The 22,562-nt window shown below is 44.4% G+C and overlaps 1 protein-coding gene across 1 annotated transcript in view; it reads left to right on the forward strand.

Annotated features, from left to right (window-relative positions):
- The first annotated feature begins 5,184 nt into the window (after window positions 1-5,184).
- ZNF462 (zinc finger protein 462) overlaps window positions 5,185-22,562 on the forward strand; it is an 82,437-nt gene continuing 65,059 nt past the window's right edge. The window contains exons 1-6 of the mRNA XM_012638531.1: window positions 5,185-5,404; window positions 5,947-11,570; window positions 12,341-12,505; window positions 14,270-14,373; window positions 17,295-17,413; window positions 20,962-21,153. Of these exons, the coding sequence (XP_012493985.1) occupies window positions 5,185-5,404; window positions 5,947-11,570; window positions 12,341-12,505; window positions 14,270-14,373; window positions 17,295-17,413; window positions 20,962-21,153 (6,424 nt within the window). The remainder of the gene's footprint in view (window positions 5,405-5,946; window positions 11,571-12,340; window positions 12,506-14,269; window positions 14,374-17,294; window positions 17,414-20,961; window positions 21,154-22,562) is intronic.

Here is a 22,562-nt window from a genome sequence, read left to right on the forward strand (position 1 = left end):
TGGAGGTAGCTTGTTGGTCTATATTGCTGGTTTGTTTTTTAAAACCGTAACATGAGAATAGGACTGATTCTGCCCTAGCTCTTATGAAATTTGGAATGCACGTGCCCATGTCTGAGCTAAAATTGAATCAAGAAAATTAATTACTAGATATATATAAATAAAAATTTTGGATATTCTGTATTTGCATTTGTAGTTTTGATTCCATAACAGTTATTCCTGAAAGAGATTTCACCTCAATTTCTCAGTTCAGTACTGTTTGGAAAGATGCCTTAAATGCTTATTAAATCATTAGAAATTCCACTTCAGCCATGACAAGAGTAATTGATTAATAGTGATATAGAACCCCCCTTATTGCTAAGAATAGCAACCCAACATTCACAAGTTTATTAATTAGTGTGTCTTCTTTCTGAATTCCTTAATTATTTTCATCCCATTTTTCATCCTAAGGTCCTGGGTTTGCGATTAGAAATATTAACCTCCCGATCCACACCACAACTCTTTGACCTCATGATAGCAACAGTTTCTGATCTGTAAATAACATTTTTTAGAATGACCTTTAGGTTCCTGATTTTTCTGTCTTTCAAGCTGAACTATTCCAAAGTTTATGCATTCTATTACCTGTCCTTGGATAATTGGTTTTTCCATTCATAGGAAAGTAAGTAAAGCACAAACAACAGGTGCTCACAAAAGTTTTTTATTAGAATTGTGATTGAGGAGACCTGGGGAGTTCAGTGTCTTATAAATGAAACTAGGTTTCTGGAGTGGACAGAGGAAAAGCACCTTATGGTGTTTCTGGTTCTATTTCTCAAAGGCTTTGAAGGTTATAATTAGTTGCTACTGAATCACATGGCTGTGGTGCTTCACGGCTTTATTTCTGGTCTGCAGTCCTTCAGCCAGAGAACAGGTTAGATCCAGGCAAGACCTATGCATTTTAATTTGGTCGCTTCATGGAGACAGTTGGGATTCTGACTTGAGGACCACATTTATGCTCCTGGGCCATCCAGCTTAAAAGAGCAGTGTTTACCAAGCTGATGTGGACGAGGGTTGATGGTGGCAGGCTTGTAGGAATGCTGCAAAACGTCAAGGACACCTCCCCGCTCCAGTTACGTCTGAGCAGTGAGTTGGAAGGTCACGCAGTGAAGCTGGGGTTTGTCTCCTTTCTTCTTCGCAGGAGGAAAAACTGAGGCATAATGGATCCCTGGAATTCTGAGCACAGAAATGTGGGTGGGCAAGCAGTATAAATTAAAATTGGTGTTCTTAAGATTGAGAAAGAGTAGCCTGTGTCCATAATTTATTTTTCCCCATTCCCATGTATATATTCCAAATCTTTAACATGGTCTGTGGACATTCTTTAAATATATCTTCAACAGTTTGTCAAACAGGGACAATTGGGTTTTGGATTTCCCATCAAAACCCCACCCACATTTTGAAATCCCCCAACTATAAATGCAAACTGAACCAACCAACGACCAGTAGTAAGAAGTACTAAAGAGCAATAAATAATTAGGATGGTGTAGGGGTTTCATGTTAGGAGGACCAATGACATTAGTTGCTATAGGTTATTTAGAATGAATCTGGATTCATCTGTCAGGTGTCATCATGGGTGATGTTCAGAGTCACCTGAAGCCTATTTGACCTTGAGGGGCCTGGAGATACTGTGTTAGGGGTAGGAGATGGGGGTGCTCATTTGATTTGTAGGTTCATCTCATGATCTTTTGAAATAGCCTCTCTTTTTAGTTGGTTCAGACACTTCCTCTTCTGCTTTTGACTTTGCTGATTTGGTGAGGAAAAAAATATTGCTAATCTATAATCACCGTATTATTAAGTGATATAAGTAGATATGAGATCAAGCCTTTTAACTTTAAATCTTAATTTTGTAGCAGATCAGTGTCTAGTTTAGCCTCTTAGGCTCGCTGCTCTTCTGAGTTGATAAAGCTGTCAAATATGCAGAGCTTACTTCTCATCTTTTTTTTCTCGTTGTTGGTTTCTGAGAGGATTACGATCTGCTGGGTCATCCTCATGTCCGATTTTCTATGTCTGCATCCTTCCCTACTCCCTTCTCCTCCTGCTCTCACTTTTTGCAGAGGTGTACATCCACAGTCTCATAAACACGTCAAGTGTCAGTGTCTTTGATTGTTTGGGCCATGCTACAATTTCTGTTTTCTTCTGTCAGTGTCTTCAGGAGAAACGTATACACAAAGGCAAGATGGCTTTCAAAGTAGGCTACATCCTCATTTCAGTACTTGGTGCAGACATCAAATTGAAGGCAGTTCAGCTCTACCTGACGCTGGTTCTCTCAGCGGCCTGGAGATTAACCTCTTCTAAGGCTCTGAGCTATTTTTGAGGCAGAGACTGCAACGACATTAAAGCTAGAACCCATTAGGAAATCACTTTCATCATCTCTTCGTTTTCCAAATCAGTGGCTCTTTTTTCTGATCTCATAACCCTTTAATCTCCTTTGTAGCAGAACAAGGAGACTGTTAGTTTGTGTTTGTAGCCGGTGAAGTTAGCATCCTTGATAACAGCTTCAGAAGACACCAAGATATTAGAGAGGAGCTGCAAAGAGAGATGAATTTTTATCTCTAGGTGGGTGACTTAATGCTGAAGGTGCCCTGCTTTCATTGTGCAGAACCGTAATTTTTGTTGATGTTGTGCAAACCAGGCTCAAAACTTTCCAAAAGACACGCAGCAGAAAGGCTTTTGTTGCATTATTTCTAAAGGCTTGAAGTTTTGAAGGGAAGAGATTTTGTTTTCCTCTCGGCTACACAATGGAGCTTTCAGAGAACCTCTTTTAAAAGGAATAGCTACAGCCTTTGTGTTGAAGGGTGTGTCTGTTGGCAGGGTCTGCTGATGCAGACAGACTGGCTGGTGATTAACAAAGGTCATTAGACTTTGGAATCTGGCGAGCAGAGTCGGATGGTATGTCTTCTGTGTGTGGAAGGACGACTCCCAAGAAGCCAAGGCATTCTGGAGGTGCCCCCCACCCCCAGCTGCACCCCAAAATCCTGCTGTAGAACAGGGTCTGGTCCAGGTCATCCTGCTCTAAGCAGGGCTCTGCTGGGACTAATGAACCAGCATATCAATCATGGAATAAAAGAACCTTTGGAGATCTTGGTGAATGACATTGGAGGAGGAGAAAGGTGCTGCTTTTCGGAGAGTAATGAAAACAGTTAATTCTGTGTTGAGAAGAGAAGAAAGAGCATAGGAGGAGCCCAGCCTGCTCCTCCAGCATTCACTTCTGATTGCTAGCCTAGCAGGAGCCAGGAGAAGCCATGTTGTGCACGGAGGAGAAGCTCTGAGCTAAAATGGCTGCTCCTAAAGCTCAGAGGACTAGGGCAGCTTAGTGAGTCTTAGAGCTTCAGTGACGCAGGAGCTCATATCTCTTGAAAGTGTGATAAACACATTCAGCAGAGCTGTGGCTTGTTTGGCTGAGATGAAAGGACTAAGCTTGGGGGATGGGGAGTGCACACTGGAGGATCTGCTTTTTTCTGTGAAGTGTTCTAAATGCAGGAGTCGTCTGTACCATGGAAAAATTTGTTTTCAGGTCTAATGGACTGTGCGAAAGGAGACGTGGGGTGGGGCCTCAGTGACTGCTGTAATTTGATCCAGAGCTGATAGCAACCTCTTCCACACAATTTGGGTTGGTGCTTAGACATAAAAGCTTGTGTATCTGGAATATTGAGACTTCGCTGCAAAGACTCCGGTGCACAGTTCAATGTTTATTGAAAAAGGATAAATTGCTAGGTGAAAGAAGAGGAGGTAAATATCTGTGTCTCCCTCTGCAAGCTCAGTCTGTCCAGAGCTGGACTTGCCAGAAGTTATTTTAGCAGGCGATCAGGAGGTGCATGCTTTCATAGAAAACCCTCGTGCGATGGCTCCTTTTACTACATTGACATGTTATCACTGGACTTTGTTCCTCCTGCAGAAATAATTTAGCTTTTACAATAAAAGTATAGAGCATTGTATGGTAAAATAGATTTGGCTACAGCTTTAGTTCTTGGACATCTAGTTCTAGATTACGATGACTCTGTAGAGTTTGTGGTAAGCTTAAAGAAGTAACTCACTCATTAAGATAATAACTGGGTGTCTGGACTTAGCAAATATATTAAGACAGGAAGGACTACACCTTTCTAATACATTTAATGGTGGAACTCTCCATTGAGTTAGGGAGAAGCTTTCTATATATTTTAGTCACACAGTCACCTGTAGAATTATGATAGCTGGACAAGTTTTGCTTTATTCCACACCAGGTTCACAACTTTTTGCATCCCAGCATACACTTCATGTTTGTAAAGGAGAGAAGTGGAGAAAAAGATAAAGTCATGACTTAGTAGCCCCCCTTCAAAACTGCGAGTTTCAGTTGTCTTCATGTAAATTGAGACACCAAGGTGCAACTTTAAACTAGAAACTGGCTTGTCATTCCAAACTCGGTTGTTTGAAAACCTCATGGGAAATATTTTATGACCTAATTAGATTGCAGAAGCTGTTAGGTTATAATTGGTAGGTAGTAAAAGAGCAAATAACCATTTAGCTCATGAAATAAACCCAACTAAACTATTTGGGGAAGGAAGGAAAGAGGTGCACCCCAATATCAGGAAAGATCTTAAAATACTAAAAGCTACAAAAAACTCTCCATTATCACTCCCAAGATTCAATACTATTTTGCCACTTGGAGATAAAACACCAATGTCATAATATTAAAACAGCTAATGAAGATTGAAATTTTCCCTTTCTTCTGTGTGGATGTCCTCTTTACCTCTGAGAAGGTTCTGGCTGGGGAAAAAAAAAAAAGAGTCCAAAGCACAGCGAAAGTCAGTGTTAAGTTACCAAGAAATTTGAATTCTGCAGGGAAACTCAGAAACTTTTAAAACTTTTGAAGTTATTAAGGGTTTCCTTGACTAATGGCATTTGAAGATATGTGAAACCAGAAAATGTTTATCTGGGTTTGTTTCCTTCTTTGAAGTTTGGAAGTCAAGGACATCATCTCTATTATGTATGATTGCCTTTCTTTGGCCGATGTTCCAATTGGCAGAGTCTAGTAAAAGAAATCTACCAATATTGGAATTTTTTCCCATTAATGGATGTACAGCCCCGTCGGCTGGAGGTGCGTGATGAGTACTTTCCTTAAGATGTTTTGTTCTGACTTCCGCCACAGGTTCCTAATGTGAGAGGGTAGACAAGATCATGGAGGTGCTTCAGTGTGATGGCTGTGATTTCAGAGCCCCATCTTACGAAGATCTCAAGGCACACATTCAGGATGTCCACACGGCATTTCTGCAGCCAACTGACGTGGCTGAGGACAATGGTGATGAGCCACGATCCGGGTCCATGAACGCCAGCAATCAGACAGAGGTGGAGTTTTCGTCTATAAAGGATGAATTTGCGATTGCAGAGGATTTATCAGGTAAGTCTATATGAAGCTCAGCATATCTGATATATTTTCATTGCCCTTGTTTCTTTTTAGCCTATAGCCATGGTCCTTTAATATGTGTGGCTTTTGCAGAGTTTCTTGCTCTTTGCGAACCATTTTTGTGGTTTAGGCATCATGTTTCTCTCAAGTATCCTAGGTTATTGTCTTTTCGGCTTTCTCACGTCTCCCAGTTTCCTTTTAATTTTGAGAACAAGTAGTGGGGTGGAAAGTTCTAGAATAAATATTGTAAGTTGTGAACTTGCATTTTTATAGCCATGAAGCTCATTTATGGAGATGAAGAGAGTGTTGTACCTAAAGCTGTATGTTGCATCTTCGTTCATGAGAAGGTGCAATATATGTGCATTCATAATGCTCTGTGGATACTCTTCAGGGCCCTATCTTGAGACTTCAGGCCTTTTGAATGTGATGTTTATTAATGAAGAATAATTGAAATGATGCTGATTTGCATGATTGAATTTCTTAATTCTCTTTTGCTTTGCTTTTCTCTTCTCACTCTCCTTATATTTTCTCTTTAGGTCAAAATGCAGCTGCATTGGGGACGGGAAGTTACTATGGCCACAGTGCAGGATATTACAGTCAGCATATTCCCGCTAACCCCAAACCAATGAACAAGTTTTTTCAATGCAAGTTCTGCGTACGCTACTTCAGGTCAAAAAACCTCCTCATAGAACACACTAGGAAGGTCCATGGAGCTCAAGCTGAAGGAAGTTCAGCAGGACCCCCTATCCCAGGATCCTTAAATTATAACATCATGATGCACGAGGGATTTGGAAAGGTCTTCTCTTGCCAGTTTTGCACATACAAGTCACCAAGGAGGGCAAGGATAATGAAGCATCAGAAGATGTATCACAAAAACAATTTGAAGGAGACCAGTGCTGCCCCTCCCGCTCCCGCTCCGATGCCAGACCCCGTGGTTCCGCCCATGTCCCTGCAGGACCCCTGCAAGGAACTGCCAGCAGAGGTCGTGGAGCGTAGCATCTTAGAATCCATGGTCAAGCCTTTGACCAAGTCTCGAGGCAACTTCTGTTGTGAGTGGTGCAGCTACCAGACCCCCCGCCGAGAACGCTGGTGTGACCACATGATGAAGAAACACCGCAGCATGGTCAAGATCCTTTCCAGTCTCAGACAGCAACAAGAAGGGACTAGTGTACCGGATGTGCAGAAGAGTGCCCCCAGTCCCACTTCCAACTCCACCTATATGTCCATGAATGCTGCAAGCCGGGAGATACCCAATACTACCGTCTCAAACTTCAGGGGCTCAATCAGCAACTCCATCATGAGACCCAATTCTTCTTCAGCTTCCAAGTTTTCGCCCATGTCTTACCCTCAGATGAAGCCGAAGTCACCTCATAACTCTGGCCTAGTTAACTTGGCAGAGAGATCCCGTTATGGAATGACTGACATGACCAATTCTTCTGCTGACCTGGAAACTAACAGCATGCTCAATGACTCTAGTTCTGATGAAGAGTTAAATGAAATAGACAGTGAGAATGGTTTAAATGCTATGGATCACCAGACATCAGCCATGTCTGCAGAGCAGCTGATGGGCTCCGATGGCAACAAACTATTGGAGACCAAGGGGATTCCGTTTAGAAGATTTATGAATAGGTTCCAGTGCCCCTTCTGTCCTTTCCTCACCATGCATCGACGTAGCATCTCCCGTCACATAGAAAACATCCACTTATCTGGAAAGACAGCTGTCTACAAATGTGACGAATGTCCGTTTACTTGCAAGAGCTCCTTGAAACTTGGGGCTCACAAACAGTGTCACACGGGTACAACGTCAGATTGGGATGCTGTGAATTCCCAGAGTGAAAGCATTTCTTCCTCACTGAACGAAGGTGTGGTGTCTTACGAGAGCTCCAGCATCAATGGTAGAAAGGCAGGAGTCATGCTGGATCCTCTGCAGCAGCAACAGCCACCGCCACCGCCACCACCGCCACCACCACCACCGTCACAGCCACAGCCACTGCAGCAGCCACAGCCACCGCAGCTGCAGCCACCGCATCAGGTGCCACCACAGCCACAGCCGCCACCAACGCAGCCGCCACAGCCACCCACACAAGCCCCGCCCCTGCACCCTTACAAGTGCACCATGTGCAATTACTCCACCACAACTCTGAAAGGGCTCCGAGTCCATCAGCAGCATAAACATTCGTTCTGCGACAACTTGCCAAAATTCGAGGGGCAGCCCTCAAGCCTGCCATTGGAAAATGAGACAGACAGCCACCCCTCTTCCAGCAACACTGTGAAGAAAAGTCAGACCTCAATTCTTGGGTTGTCCTCCAAGAACAATTTTGTAGCTAAGACCTCTAGAAAGCTCGCTAATGACTTTCCCCTCGATTTGTCACCCGTGAAGAAGAGAACTAGGATTGACGAGATAGCAAGCAACCTGCAGAGCAAAATCAACCAAACCAAACAGCAGGAAGACGCGGTGATCAATGTTGAGGATGATGAGGAGGAAGAGGAAGACAACGAAGTGGAGATAGAGGTTGAGTTGGACAGGGAAGAAGAGCCGACAGAACCAATCCTGGAGGTGCCCACTTCCTTTTCAGCCCAGCAGATTTGGGCGAGAGATGCCAGTGAGCCCACAAAGGAATCCAACTTCAGAAATGTCACCCACGATTACAATGCCACCAATGGGGCCGAGATTGAGCTCACCCTTTCTGAAGATGAAGAGGATTATTATGGCTCCTCAACAAACATGAAAGATCACCAAGTTTCCAATACCGCTCTGCTGAATACCCAAACTCCTATCTATGGAACTGAGCACAGTAACGAAAATACGGACTTTGGTGACTCTGGAAGACTTTACTATTGCAAACACTGTGACTTTAACAACAAATCTGCCCGGAGTGTTAGCACCCACTACCAGCGAATGCACCCGTACATTAAATTCAGCTTTAGGTACATCTTGGACCCCAATGATCACAGTGCGGTGTACAGGTGCCTGGAATGCTACATTGATTACACCAACTTCGAAGATCTCCAGCAGCATTATGGCGAACACCACCCAGAAGCCATGAATGTACTCAACTTTGACCATTCGGACCTGATCTACCGGTGTCGGTTTTGTTCATACACAAGCCCGAATGTTAGAAGCCTGATGCCACATTACCAAAGAATGCATCCCACCGTTAAGATCAACAACGCAATGATATTTTCCAGCTATGTAGTGGAGCAGCAAGAAGGGTTGAATACTGAATCCCAGACCCTGAGGGAGATTCTGAATTCGGCTCCCAAGAACATGGCGACTTCCACGCCCGTGGCTCGTGGTGGTGGCATGCCAGCGACGTTTAATAAAAACACTCCTTCAAAGACCTTTACTCCTGAATGTGAAAATCAGAAGGACCCTTCGGTCAACACCGTTGTCGTTTACGATTGTGATGTTTGCTCATTTGCAAGCCCCAACATGCATTCTGTCTTGGTTCATTACCAGAAGAAACACCCTGAAGAAAAGGCTTCCTACTTTAGGATCCAGAAAACCATGCGAATGGTGTCTGTGGACAGGGGCTCTGCCCTTTCTCAATTATCATTTGAGGTGGGTGCTCCAATGTCTCCCAAAATGTCCAACATGGGTTCCCCACCCCCCCCACAACCCCCGCCACCAGACCTCAGTACTGAGCTTTACTACTGCAAACACTGCTCCTACAGCAATCGGTCAGTTGTGGGAGTGCTTGTCCACTACCAGAAGAGACACCCAGAAATAAAGGTTACTGCCAAATATATCAGACAGGCTCCTCCCACAGCTGCAATGATGAGAGGGGCCGAAGGGCCCCAAGGCTCCCCCCGGCCACCCGCCCCCATGCCACAGCTGAACCGAAGCAGCTCTGAGAGAGATGGCCCCCCTGTGGAGAATGAGATGTTCTTTTGCCAGCACTGTGATTACGGGAACCGGACGGTCAAAGGTGTCCTCATCCATTATCAGAAGAAGCACCGCGACTTCAAGGCGAACGCGGATGTGATCCGGCAGCACACAGCCACCATCCGGAGCCTCTGTGACCGCAGCCAGAAGAAGCCTGCCAGCTGTGTGCTTGTCCCCCCGTCGAACGTGGAGCGGGACAAAACTAAACTCCGAGCGCTCAAATGTAGGCAGTGCTCGTATACCTCCCCCTACTTCTATGCACTGAGGAAGCATATCAAGAAAGACCACCCCGCCCTGAAGGCCACAGTCACGTCCATCATGCGATGGGCGTTTCTGGACGGCCTGATAGAAGCTGGCTACCACTGCGAGTGGTGCATCTATTCCCACACAGAACCCAGTGGTTTGCTCCTGCATTACCAAAGGAGGCATCCCGAGCATTATGTCGATTACACTTACATGGCTACCAAGCTCTGGGCAGGGCCCGACCCTTCCCCTCCCTCTCTCACGATGCCAGTTGAAGCCAAAACCTACAGATGCAGGGACTGTGTTTTTGAAGCCATCTCCATCTGGGACATCACCAATCACTACCAAGCATTCCACCCCTGGGCCATGAATGGTGATGAGTCCGTGCTGCTGGATATCATCAAAGAGAAAGATGCCATTGAGAAGCCCCTTCTTCCATCCGAAGAGTTGGCAGGCCCTGTGAATTGTGAAAACAGCATGCCCACCCCACTCCCGGAGCAGGAAGCCGAATGTCCAGAGGATGCGAGACTTTCCCCCGAGAAGAGCATGCAGCTAGCTTCAGCCAACCCTGCCATTTCCTCCACCCCGTACCAGTGTACGGTGTGCCAGTCTGAGTATAACAACTTGCACGGGCTTCTCACCCATTACGGGAAGAAGCACCCTGGCATGAAGGTGAAGGCTGCTGACTTTGCCCAGGACATCGACATCAACCCAGGTGCCGTGTACAAATGCAGGCATTGCCCGTACATCAACACCCGCATCCACGGCGTCCTGACCCACTACCAGAAGCGACACCCGTCCATCAAGGTGACCGCCGAGGACTTTGTGCATGACGTGGAGCAGTCGGCTGACATATCCCAGAACGACGTGGAGGAGACCAGCAGGATCTTCAAGCAAGGCTACGGTGCCTACCGGTGCAAGCTGTGTCCATACACTCACGGCACTTTGGAGAAACTCAAAATCCACTACGAGAAGTATCACAATCAGCCTGAATTTGATGTCTTTTCCCAGTCGCCCCCGAAGCTGCCTGTCCCCCTCGAGCCCGAGATGACCACTGAAGTGAGCCCCTCCCAAGTCTCCATCACCGAGGAGGAGGTGGGAGAGGAGCCGGTGTCCACGTCTCACTTCTCTACCTCGCACCTGGTCTCCCACACTGTGTTCCGGTGCCAGCTCTGCAAGTACTTCTGCTCCACGAGGAAGGGGATTGCCAGGCACTACCGTATCAAGCACAACAATGTCCGAGCCCAGCCCGAGGGCAAGAACAACCTCTTCAAGTGTGCCCTGTGTGCCTACACCAACCCCATCCGCAAAGGACTGGCGGCCCACTACCAGAAGCGCCACGACATCGACGCGTATTACACGCACTGCCTGGCGGCCTCCAGGACCATCAGCGACAAGCCCAACAAAGTGATCATCCCGTCCCCGCCCAAGGACGACTCCCCTCAGCTGAGCGAGGAACTCCGGAGGGCGGTGGAGAAGAAGAAGTGTTCCCTGTGCGCCTTCCAGTCGTTCAGCAAGAAGGGCATCGTGTCCCATTACATGAAGCGCCACCCGGGGGTGTTCCCAAAGAAGCAGCATGCCAGCAAGTTGGGGGGCTACTTCACCGCCGTCTACGCGGACGAGCACGAGAAGCCCCCGCTCATGGAAGAAGAGGAGAGAAGCGGCAGCTTTGAGAAAGCCGAGGTGGAAGGCGAAGCTCAGGAAATCGAGTGGCTCCCGTTCCGCTGCATCAAGTGCTTCAAGCTGTCCTTTAGCACGGCGGAGCTGCTGTGCATGCACTACACTGACCACCACAGTCGGGACCTCAAGAGGGACTTCGTCATTCTGGGCAACGGCCCCCGCTTGCAGAACTCAGCCTACCAGTGTAAGCACTGTGATAGCAAACTGCAAAGCACAGCCGAGCTGACCTCACACTTGAGCATTCACAATGAGGAATTCCAGAAGCGTGCCAAACGTCAGGAGAGGAGGAAACAGCTTTTGAGCAAGCAGAAATATGCAGATGGTGCTTTTGCAGATTTCAAACAAGAGAGGGTAAGGATATGTTTTGATTTCCCTTCCCCCAGGAGGCCTCTCATCACTGGTGCCCACATGCACTTCTTCGTTGCCAGCCAAACTGCTGCAGGCTTCCTAGTGACTTAGCTTGCCAGAGAGCTCAATAAGTCAATTAAACGTTTCGAGCTTGACTGTCCCCCGTTCCGTGCTCACCCCTCTCCACAGTCCTGCTCCCCTTCCTCCCTCCCTTTGACTCCTCCCGTGGCTCCCCGTGGGGTGGTGTCTATGTGTGTCCTTCTGCCAAGTAGCCTTATCTGAAGCCTAGTTTTACAACGGTGCTCGCTCTTTCCTAAGGCAGTGTGGGCTGTCTCTGGGTATCATTAGCACTTCTCAGCTACGTCTTGGTCTTCAGTGTTTGCTACATAAACCTAACATCTCCAGGAGTAGATTTTCTTTTTTTTTTTTTTAAACCAAGAAGTTCATTAATGGCGCAGCTATGCAACGTTTCACCTGCGTAGTTGAAACTGGTTTGAAAACCAGGTAACGTAGTGGCAGTGACGATGAGCTTCTGCACAGAAATCTTCTCTACTCACAAGCCGTTAACATTTTTGGGTTCCAGAGACTTTGCATAGTAGGCAGTGTGCCACGACTCTGATGAATTCGTTATATAAAAATACTCTCCTATATCTCCCTTGGTTTTTAACCTGCTAATCTGCTTTAAAATAAAATATGCTAGTAAACTGCAAGAATAAATTCCAGCAATTGAGGGAGGGCTCGGAGTACTGATGGCTACCACTGTATTTTACCAGCCTTTTGGTCACTTAGAAGAGGTGCCAAAGACCAAGGAGAGGAAAGTGGTGGGCTACAAATGTAAATTCTGTGTGGAAGTGCACCCGACGCTCCGAGCCATCTGCAATCACCTCCGAAAGCACGTCCAGTATGGCAATGTCCCAGCTGTGTCAGCCGCTGTGAAGGTGAGACGGGAAGGTCTGGATGAGCGTTCTTGTGTGTGAACGATTCGAGTTACTGATTAACCCCAATGCTTAAAGCGGCTCAGGAAAGAGCGTCTCAGAATGCGGGCATTCCTGAGTTATGCTTGGATTGGTTTGGCTTGTTTTGATTTCTTTGCAGGTTGGACCTTCCTCATCTTTCTGTTCAGGGAAAGGTCGAGTTTCGATCTGGTTTCCTTCCACGCGGATAGTTTGGTGGCAACAGAAGGTCCAGGATTCTCGGTCTAGGAGGCTTCGGGTCGTCCTTCTATTCTGCGTTTAGTTGCCATTAGGTCTTCGCTCTTCCAAGTTGCCCGAGCTCTTAAGAGCAATCAAGTGGGTTTTGTTCCCATCATCTTCTGCTCCTCCCACTGCGTGACTTCTCACTGTTCTCATCTGGTTGAGGATGCAGAGAGCCCAGGAGAATCTGTCTTTGACTTCTTATCCTGGGTCCTCTGGGGAGTGCAAGAGACATTAAATCTAAAATCAAAAGCCTTTGTGTCATGGTTGACCCTTAGCCTTTGACCCAGTTTGTCTCCTCCATCCTCTCTCCCTGTAGGATGCTAATAAGTGCCCCGCCTTTCCCCTCCAACCTCTGTTAGGCCACCTGTTTTGAACATCATGATCCTAATAGCAGCCACTGTTTCAGTAACCCAGTCTCCACCCCCGTCTTCCAGGATATTGCTAAGCACCTATCATTTATGAACACAGAAGTCATTTCAGGGTTCTGGCCTTTCTCTCTGGATACATCAATATATTTTTGTCATCTGCCCTTCTTGATCTTGCATCACGTTTTGCCAATTTAGCATGAAGGTAAAGCCTCTATTTTTCTTCATTGAAGACTGAAGCCTTCTGTCTTTCGGCAGAACAGTGGCAACCCAGGGACAGCAGCAGTCAGCTTCGTCCACGCACCCCTGCAGTGTGTCCCAGGCTTGTTTCCTGGGATCCCGTGAGAGAGACAGTGGCTCATCCTGTGTAATCAGTAATCCAAGGAGCAGCCTCAAAACACGGGTGACTTAAAACCAGGCTGCTCCTTCATTTTTTGAATGGATTATGCAGTAATCTCCAGTCAAGGGGTGCAGTACTGTTTGTGGGGTGGGGACAGAGCAGGGTTCTTTGCTTTGCATCCTTTCCAGATAGTGACCCCAGGCTCCTAGATGGCCACACTACTCTGCTTTTTTCTCTTCCTTCCTTTCTCTCTTTTCTTTGAGCTATAACCCTGACCCAACTTTATGTCACTTTAGATGGGATTGCAATTTGAATTTTCTTTCAAGATGGGGGAAGAAGTGAGTGGACTGTCTTCAGAGTGGGAAAGCCCCTCTCTCACAATTCCCAGGCAGTAGCAACCTGTGTCCAGATACGTTGCCCTCAGATCACCACTACTGCATGAAGAATGGCAGTCGGGCTTGCCCTCCCTCTAGGGGGAGCCAGAGAAGCAGGGGAGGAAGCTTTCACAAGAGATGCTGATGATTTTGGGAGAATGAAGGGAGAAGAGGAAAGCTGGGGGCAATAACGATGGATATTTATTTTGTTGGTGGGGCATGTGTGTGTGTGTGGTTCTCTTAGCAGGAGGCTGAAGACCCTGCCCACTTGTTCCTGGATGGATTGGAAGCAGCCAAAGATGCCAGTGGCACCCTGGTTGGCCGGGTGGATAGTGAACACTGCTTGCTTGATGGAATGTTGGAGGATGAAACCCGGCCGGGGGGATACCATTGCAGTCAATGTGACAGAGTCCTGATGTCCATGCAGGGGCTGCGTTCTCATGAGAGGAGCCACCTGGCCCTGGCCATGTTTACCCGCGAGGACAAGTACAGCTGCCAGTATTGCTCCTTTGTTTCTGCTTTCAGGCACAAGTAAGTGCTACTGGGTGGTCACTAGTGGCTACTGGGAGAAGGTGTCATAGTAGAAGGCAAAAGCTAAGCTAGAGCAGGAGAAGTTTGGATGAGTAAGAAGGCCCCATTCATGGTTCACACGTGTTGCTGTGTCGCCTTGAGGCTCGGTTACCTCATCTGTAAAATGGAGCTAAGAACAGAAGATTAATTGGATGGCGTTAGATTTGGCAAATACAGGCATTCTAAAGATGAGAATTGGAGGAATGGGTATGATTTACCCAAGAGAAGACATAGCTACAGGGAGGAGATGAGTTTACTGATGCATCTGTCAAACATTCAGCCAAAGTCTCATCATCCCTTAAGGAAATAGTAAAGTTCCCTTTGGAAAACTGAGCTGTTAAAGAGGTCAAATTAGCACTGTTAACCCATGTGACCAAACAATCATTGCTTGTGATTTTTCAAAAGACCTTGAAAAGGAAAGAAGTTTATGGTTGCCAAAGAGTTGCTTGAAATACAGGGAGGCTGAGGAGAGGGAACTTCCCATCACTCATCACAGCAGTAAGAGTATAAATTTGGGGTAAGCATGCAAAGCTTTTTGGGGTGATGGGAAGAGGGGTGGTTCTGAGAACAACTTTTTGTTGCCTTTCTCTTTCAACTGTATAAAAGAGAGATGAATATTCAATAATGCATTCTGACAGGCTTGGATGAGGGTGACTGATTAGAAGACTGACATGTTTATTTTTATGATGATCGAAAATAAATGATGGGCTGTTTGCTTCTTTAAAAAGGTAAAGCTCTAGTTAGTGATTGTTGAAAAGCAGCAGGAACGATGTCTGTACAGAGATTAGGATGGGTTGTAAACTTTTTCTTATTATATAGAGCCGGATATCTAATCTTTGTCATCAGATCCATACGTTGGCCTGAAACTTGCAGAGTTCTCTTCAATTCATTAAGTATTTATTGAACAGCATCTGTCACGTGGTCTGACACACAGCAGAACCTCCGTAAATAATTGTGAATAAATGAATACACACTGTGCTAGGCACTGTGGTCTGGGGGAATATAAAGCTGAATAGGACATGGTCTGTAATCTACGGGGATTTAGGGTCTAAGATTGGTTCATAAAGCAACCATACAAATGGCTCAGCAAAATAAGGCACGTCTTTAAAAAAAAAAAACAACGATAAAATACTATGACATTTCAATGAAGGGAAATGTTGCATCTACTTTGGAAGAATCAGCAAAGTTTGAGGAAGTAAAGAGCATTTGAGTCAAGTCTTAAAGTAGGAAGATAAGACTTGGGTAGTTTGGAAAAGTCATGTGATATGGAGGACACCCTGAGGGGGAGAAGGCGAGGCTCATTGGAGGCCCAGCTGGTGGTTTGCTCTGACTAATGCTTAAGTTACATGTGGAAGATAAAGTCTAAATACTTGAGTGAAAACCATATTTGGAGTTTTTAGGTGCCAGGAAATAGTATTTTCTAATTTAAATTACTGGGAAAAGGAATAGTCTGAAATTAGTTAAGTAATTATAATTGCTCACATTTATTGTATTTCATAGATACTAGGCACTGTACTAAGTGCCTTCAAGTATTATGTCCTTTCATTCTCAAAACAGCCCCATTATTATTTCCATTATATGAATAAGAAAAGTGAGGCCTGGAGAGGTTAAGTAACTTCCCTAAGGTCACACAGCTTATAAATAATAGCTGGGATTTTATCCCAGACAGTCTGACTCCATAGCTTGTGCTCTGTAGTTAAAAAAAAGATTGGGGAGATCAAGTAAGAAGCAGTAAGAGTATCTGATCCAAGAAGTTAGGGAATGGTTGAGGGAATGGATCTGCATGACTTGGAAAAATCGACTTAATGCATGGGATGAGGAACAAAGTAAAGTAGAAACAGCACCGAGGTTTTCAGTCTGGTTGACTGGGAGAATGGTAGTGCCGTTTATAGAAACAAGGAAATGAAGAAGAGAATTTGTTTTGTAGAAAAAACGGATGAGTTTGTTTAGGACATGTTGCATGTAGACAGCTAAAGGACATGCAGGGGGAGATGTCCAGAGGCAATTGAAAATGTTGCTCGGGAACTCAGGAGGGCATTGTGTATTTAAATGGTGAGCAGTGCCATTCCCATATGAGTCATTTAGAATAGAATTTAGTTCTTTGGATTACTACATACAAATTAGAACTTCTTCCCACACCTTTGTATGATAGATTTATTATTTTTTTAGACTAGTAATTATTATGAAGTACTAGGGGTTCGTTGTAATTAAATAACTTCCCTTGTAAGTTGCTTCTGGAGGACTGACGTACAGCAAACATGATTGTGTTTATCAGAAGGGATGGCCAGCCTTTTGAGCACTTAAGTCCTTGAAGCACGCTTGTGCCATGGCTCCATATTAACATAGATACCGAGAAGGCGACAGCGCATTGCAAGAAGGTCAACCACTCTGGAACCTCCCTTCCCTACTCTAGTGCTCAGGATAAAAGCAGAGTTAAAATTTAAAAAGAAGTCAGCCCTTTTCAAATGCTAAATTTCACTAATTCCCATTCTCTTTTTGAGTAAGTTAGAAGACACATTGATAGGCACTCTCACTGGCTTGGCAGAAAACTTGAATTCACCCATATTGTTGTGCCTTCTCTTTTTGGATCCATTCTGCCAGTTATCAGTGCTCTGAGAAGCAAAAATAAAGGTATCTACCATGACCTGTTACCATTGCCATATCTTTTAATCCAAAAAGATGTCTTGATTTCTTCCATTAGCTTCCCTTTCTCTTAGAGTAGGTACAACTCTTGCCAATTAAATAATTTGGTAAGTGCCATTATTGGAAAATAAACAAAAGGGCTTTGAACATCTTAGAAGTGGGATTCCTGGTAAAGGGCAGTGAGAAAATGTATGAAATTTTTAATCTTATCCTTTTTCTTTTTTTCCTTCTGCATCAAGTTTGGATCGCCATATGCAAACCCACCACGGACACCATAAACCATTCCGATGCAAACTCTGCTCCTTCAAGTCCTCCTACAACAGCCGGCTGAAAACGCATATACTCAAAGCTCACGCTGGTGAGTTGGTATTCATGATGAACAAGCTCGTCAGCACTCTCTGAGTCTGAAATTTCATGGTCTTTATTGAGTGAAGTTTTAAATTTCTTGCCCCACACTTGAGGGATAAGTTATTCTTGAGCTGGTTGCATGTTCAGTTTTGTTTTCATCTGTGAAAGAAAAATAAAGAAAAAAATATTAAAGAAAATCCCTTAAAGCCAAAATTATACAAAGCCCATGTCACCTATGACATGGTCAATTCATGCTACTCACAGGTTAGAATTAGACTGCTTTGTTTTTATAAAGAAATTTCTAAATTACTTAACCTTTCACGTGAAATTGGAGAGAATTGTTATATCTGTTAGATTTCCCAGCTAAAATAGTTATCATCTTAAGGAAATTTGAAGGGACAAAGAGAACTCAAGATGGATGAGATTTCTCAAGAGATGCCCTCAGATACAGTTCTATACACCAGATAAAAAATTATTAATACTTTGGGTCATGAGTGTCCAGGAGCTGTGCTGGTTTCTCTACCACTTAGTTGTTCTATCTCATTGTTCATTAGAGAAAATTTGGAAATGAAAGAAGAGAGATAGTTGGTCATCCATAATCTTATTATCTAAAGACCACTGTTGTTAACATTCGGTATATCATGAACATCTCCTACCTACCAGGCTCTGCACTAAGCATGTTCAATTCCTCATCTGACTCAGTGCTCATGACAATCCTAAAGGGAAGGTGTTGTATCATGTCTCTTGTGCCTTGCAGAACACTTGGTGACACTTTGAACACTGTTGTAAAAACTGCTTAGAACCTAGGTCCTTCACTTTTGCCATCTCCCCATACCCTGTGGGGACCATGTTTCTTCACTGTGTCCTGCGTGTCGGGTACTGTTGAACTGACCTAACTTGGTAAAATTACCCAACCCTCCCACCTGCCCCAGGCTCCATAGAGATCAAGGATGGGACAGGAAAATTAGCTATAGAGGCCTTTCTCTGTCTTTTAGTATTTTTCTGTCTCTAGGAAACTTCTACTAAAGTCTGTGGAGTAAGTGGCTTCAGAGCTCAAACCACTCTTTACTAACTTAGGGATATGGTAAATTATTCAGCCGGGACACCATCCTGGTGAGTTCTTCCCACAGGCCTCAGCCTTGTCAAAAGCATTTTTTCCAGTGAGAGCCGGGTAGGTGATTCGGCCCGTGGGTAGGACTTTGAAAGAGCCTCAGAGACTGCACACTGACTCCAGGGCACTAGCTAAAGTGTCTGTTCTTGGAGCTGACCAGGGATACTGAGCTCGCTGTGCACATTGGCTGGAGAAAAGAGAGCATCCTGTGAGAGAGATTGAGTGCAATGTATAATAACTCAGTTTTTCACACGCTTTGGAACCTCCATCTTAGAGACATGGCTGTTAGCCATTGAGAGGGGTTTGGCTTAGAGAGAACAATGCATTTACTAAAAAACTCTTGACTCACTTTGTCTGTTCTAGGTGGATTCTTTTATTTCAAAGGGTCAAAAGTAGTGTGTGTGGACTAATCAAATCATCTGTATTTGAATTCGCTCTCAGGTTGTGCGCCTCACAGCCACCCAGCAAAGTTCACGTAACTGAGCTGGCATTACAAAATGAAAAATAGAATAAGGAGACCAGTAGTATTATATATGGTATCATATATATTAGTAGATACCATTGTTCACTGACCAGCATTATCATCTAGTTCCTAAAGAGGGAACAACTTGTGTTCTTGTTTGGGTCCTCTGACTTCTTTGAACTTCTGTTCTGCCTAGTGCTGTGCAAATTCAAGGTTTTCTGTAGTTCTCTTCAAGACTTTCTTGGAAATGTAGGCTCTGAGGGTCAGCAGTGGTGAGAAGAAGGCTTAATTGCAGAACTTGGATGCTGCGCTCACTTCACATGTGAAACCATTTTGTAGTTTTCATGGCGGCAGGGAAGGAACGATCTCAGCTGGTTAAAATCAGGGGCAGAGATTTACCTTCCGATTCTTGTTTCTCTTAATATTAATCTGTAGACCACCAGCTCCGTCTGTTCATTTTCAGTGGCCCACAAAACTTTCATTACTACAGATCCTGTTTTTTTCCTCTCCTTCCTTCTCTTTCTTCTCTAATTTTTAAATTTCACCTTAAAAATAAATGTTTAAAAATACATGTCCATTAGAGAAAGTTTGGAAGTGAAAGAAGAAATGTAGTCAGACAACCATAATCTTATTATCTAAAGACCACTCTTGTTAACATTTGATATATTTCCATTCATTTTCTCTATAATTATTTTTAATACTTATAATTATCATGTAATCTAGAAAATATTTTGCCTATTTTATTTTCTATGTTATTACAAACATTGAACAAAATTCCAGAATTGATTTTAATGGAATGATAGTTCATCAAGAGGATATGTCACACTTAATTGTTTCCTTATTGTTGGAAATTTAGGTTGTTTCATACCTTTTTTCAAGCCTAAATAATATATATTTCTAAGTAAAGCTTTCCATGTAGGAAAAGATATTTCTGTAATAGAGACTCTCAGAAGTGGAAGGACTGGGTTGCAGGCATGAGCATTTCTAAGTCTATTGTTATGAAAAGCAGAATTAATGGTTTTTGAATTAATCATAACCGGTATATATCTGTCCAACAACATAAGCATGCCTATTTCACACTGTTACTTCTTAAATGTAATTAATTGAAAAGCTGACTTATGGCAAAGGTAAATCTGCACTCTACCTTAATTTGGTCATGGTGGTCTGTGTTGTATTTCAGTGGCATAAAATTAATTAAAAGAAAAATGCTTATTTTTACTTAGATGCACTCTTTATTGAAGAATATTGAAGATACACACACACTTATCCTCCCCCATGTTTACATATACAACTCTCTCCATTAGAGAAATGATTGACTTTTACCCATTTCTGTGCTATTGACTAGATAGGGAAATGGAGTTTCATACTGAGGTTGGTGAACTGGTCCAAAAAAAATTTATATATATGTTTTATATATATTAATATATATGTTTATATATATACATAGGATGTGTGGGATGAGGAGGTATGTAGTTAGCAAGGAAATAGAGAATGAGAATCATACAATAGAGTTTGTATTGAGTGACTTTGTGCTTGAGAAGCCACTGGTAGATCTTTGGAATAAGAATTAAGCATATTATTTTCTGTGGTTGATAAAAAGGCAACCTTGAATGAAACCTGACATGGTCATTTGTAGTGTAGAGAGAGAGAAAGAGGGATTGGGGAATCTTCCTGAAGGAGGGATCAGACAGTTGGGTTTCACTCCCTGTGGGGCATCAGCTCATAGCCTCCCCGTGTCACTAGAGCATGCAATGAGAAGGGGCCAGTCCGCTTGGTTCTGGAGCCCGTGGAAGAGTTTCTATCCGAAAGGCGCATTGTGATTGTGGGAATGGGCAGGTAGTTGGTCTGGGAGGGTTTATTTCTAGACCGTGAAGCGAGAGGCACTTCTCCAGGGTGAATCAACCGTGTTATTTTGTTCTCCACCCCGCCCTATACCCTTCTCCCCTCTTTTCCCTGTCTGTCCCTTGCCACCATCTTCTCCCAGGTGAACATGCCTACAAGTGTTCTTGGTGCTCATTTTCCACCATGACAATCAGCCAGTTGAAAGAACACTCCCTCAAGGTCCACGGAAAAGCCCTGACCCTCCCCAGGCCACGGATCGTCAGTCTCCTCTCCTCGCACGCCCACCACTCCTCCCAAAAAGCTACCCCAGCTGAAGACGTGGAAGACTCCAACGGTAAAAGTGGGCTCTGAGCCAGAATTGACCACTCAGGGTTGAGGTGGGCTGGGATTCCTTGCCAATCATTCTCTTTAGAGGAAAATCTTAGGTGCAAACATGACGGGTAAAGTGAAGGAAGAAATATGAAAAGGTTGAAATTGTAGAAATCGAAGAGGGAAGGGAGAAGGCGCTCGTTGCCCATGTGAGTGGCACCATGAAGAAAGCCGCAGTCAGTTCTCCTGTGGGCCTTGTTTGCGGAAAGAGACTGTCGTATGGGAAGGATGAGTGTTGGATCCTTCCTCTGTGATTTCAATCAGGAAAGTGAATGGAGTACCAGGCAGATTTCTTTGTTTTTATTTATATCCTGCCTTATTCTAAAAAATATACATATGTGCTCTGAAGTGTTTGGGGTGTCAGATACGTAAGTTAATGACACAAAATTCAGAGTAGGAATGGAAAGGGTGAGTGAGTGGGTAAGTGTGTTTTATTGGGCCACTTGAGGGGTAACATAGGGATTTTTTATAGCTGAAAGATGTTGAGGAAGTTTTAATTGGGAGGAAAGTTTAACTCTCCAATGGTGGAGCTTCAGAAGAAATGCAGGAAGCCGTGGAGAGGGTCTGCTCACTGACAATGTGACCAGAGCTGTAGGGGGGAGGAGAAGAGAGTCAGTCTTGGGACCTGCAGGTATGGCATAGTGAGCACAGGGACAGTGATCAGAACAAGAGGCAGACCTGTTTTGATTACTCAGCTTAGCTGAGACGACTGCAGAATCAGGTGCTTAGAATACAAGTGGAGGAAGTCTGTGGCTTCTTTGAGGGTGGAGCTGCTCTGTTCCAACCCCCTCTAAGGCTTGGGTCCCTTTTGCAATAGCCAGTTAACTGCCTCTGGCTTGAATATTTCCCAGGTCAGGGAATGGACTGTCTCCCAGGGTCTACTCTTATATTCTTAGGAGGAGATTTAAGTGGAACAAAAGCCTGGATTTGAATCTTACTTCTCTCAGTGTGAGTCATGTTCCCCCTGGGCAGTCTTGTCTTCCCACATCCATATGCAAAATTGGATAATGATCTCTGCCTCACCGATTATCTTGAGAGATTAATGAGAAAAAGTACACGTGCAAAATGCCCACAGCATCTGACACATAGTAGGTATTGGATACGTGGTCATCGTATTTCTATGCTTTTCATCCTTTGGTTACAATTCTGGGCTTTTGGACCATTTATAACAAGGATGAATTTTGGTTATTTTTTAATGTAAGGGTTTGAAACAGGAGAATCTTCGGGTAACCTGAAGATCTGATGGCCCAACTTGTCAACAGGGTGTAATTCTCAGATTATCAAAAGAGTAAACAAGTAATCTTGATTCGTGAGGTCTATGAGCGGACACCTGTAGGAGGAAATGGAAAGGTAAGTCCTGAGATGAAAAGGACT

This window comes from Propithecus coquereli, unplaced genomic scaffold, assembly GCF_000956105.1.
Source record: "Propithecus coquereli isolate 6110/MARCELLA unplaced genomic scaffold, Pcoq_1.0 Scaffold130, whole genome shotgun sequence".
In the NCBI taxonomy this organism is placed as follows: Eukaryota; Metazoa; Chordata; class Mammalia; order Primates; family Indriidae; genus Propithecus; species Propithecus coquereli.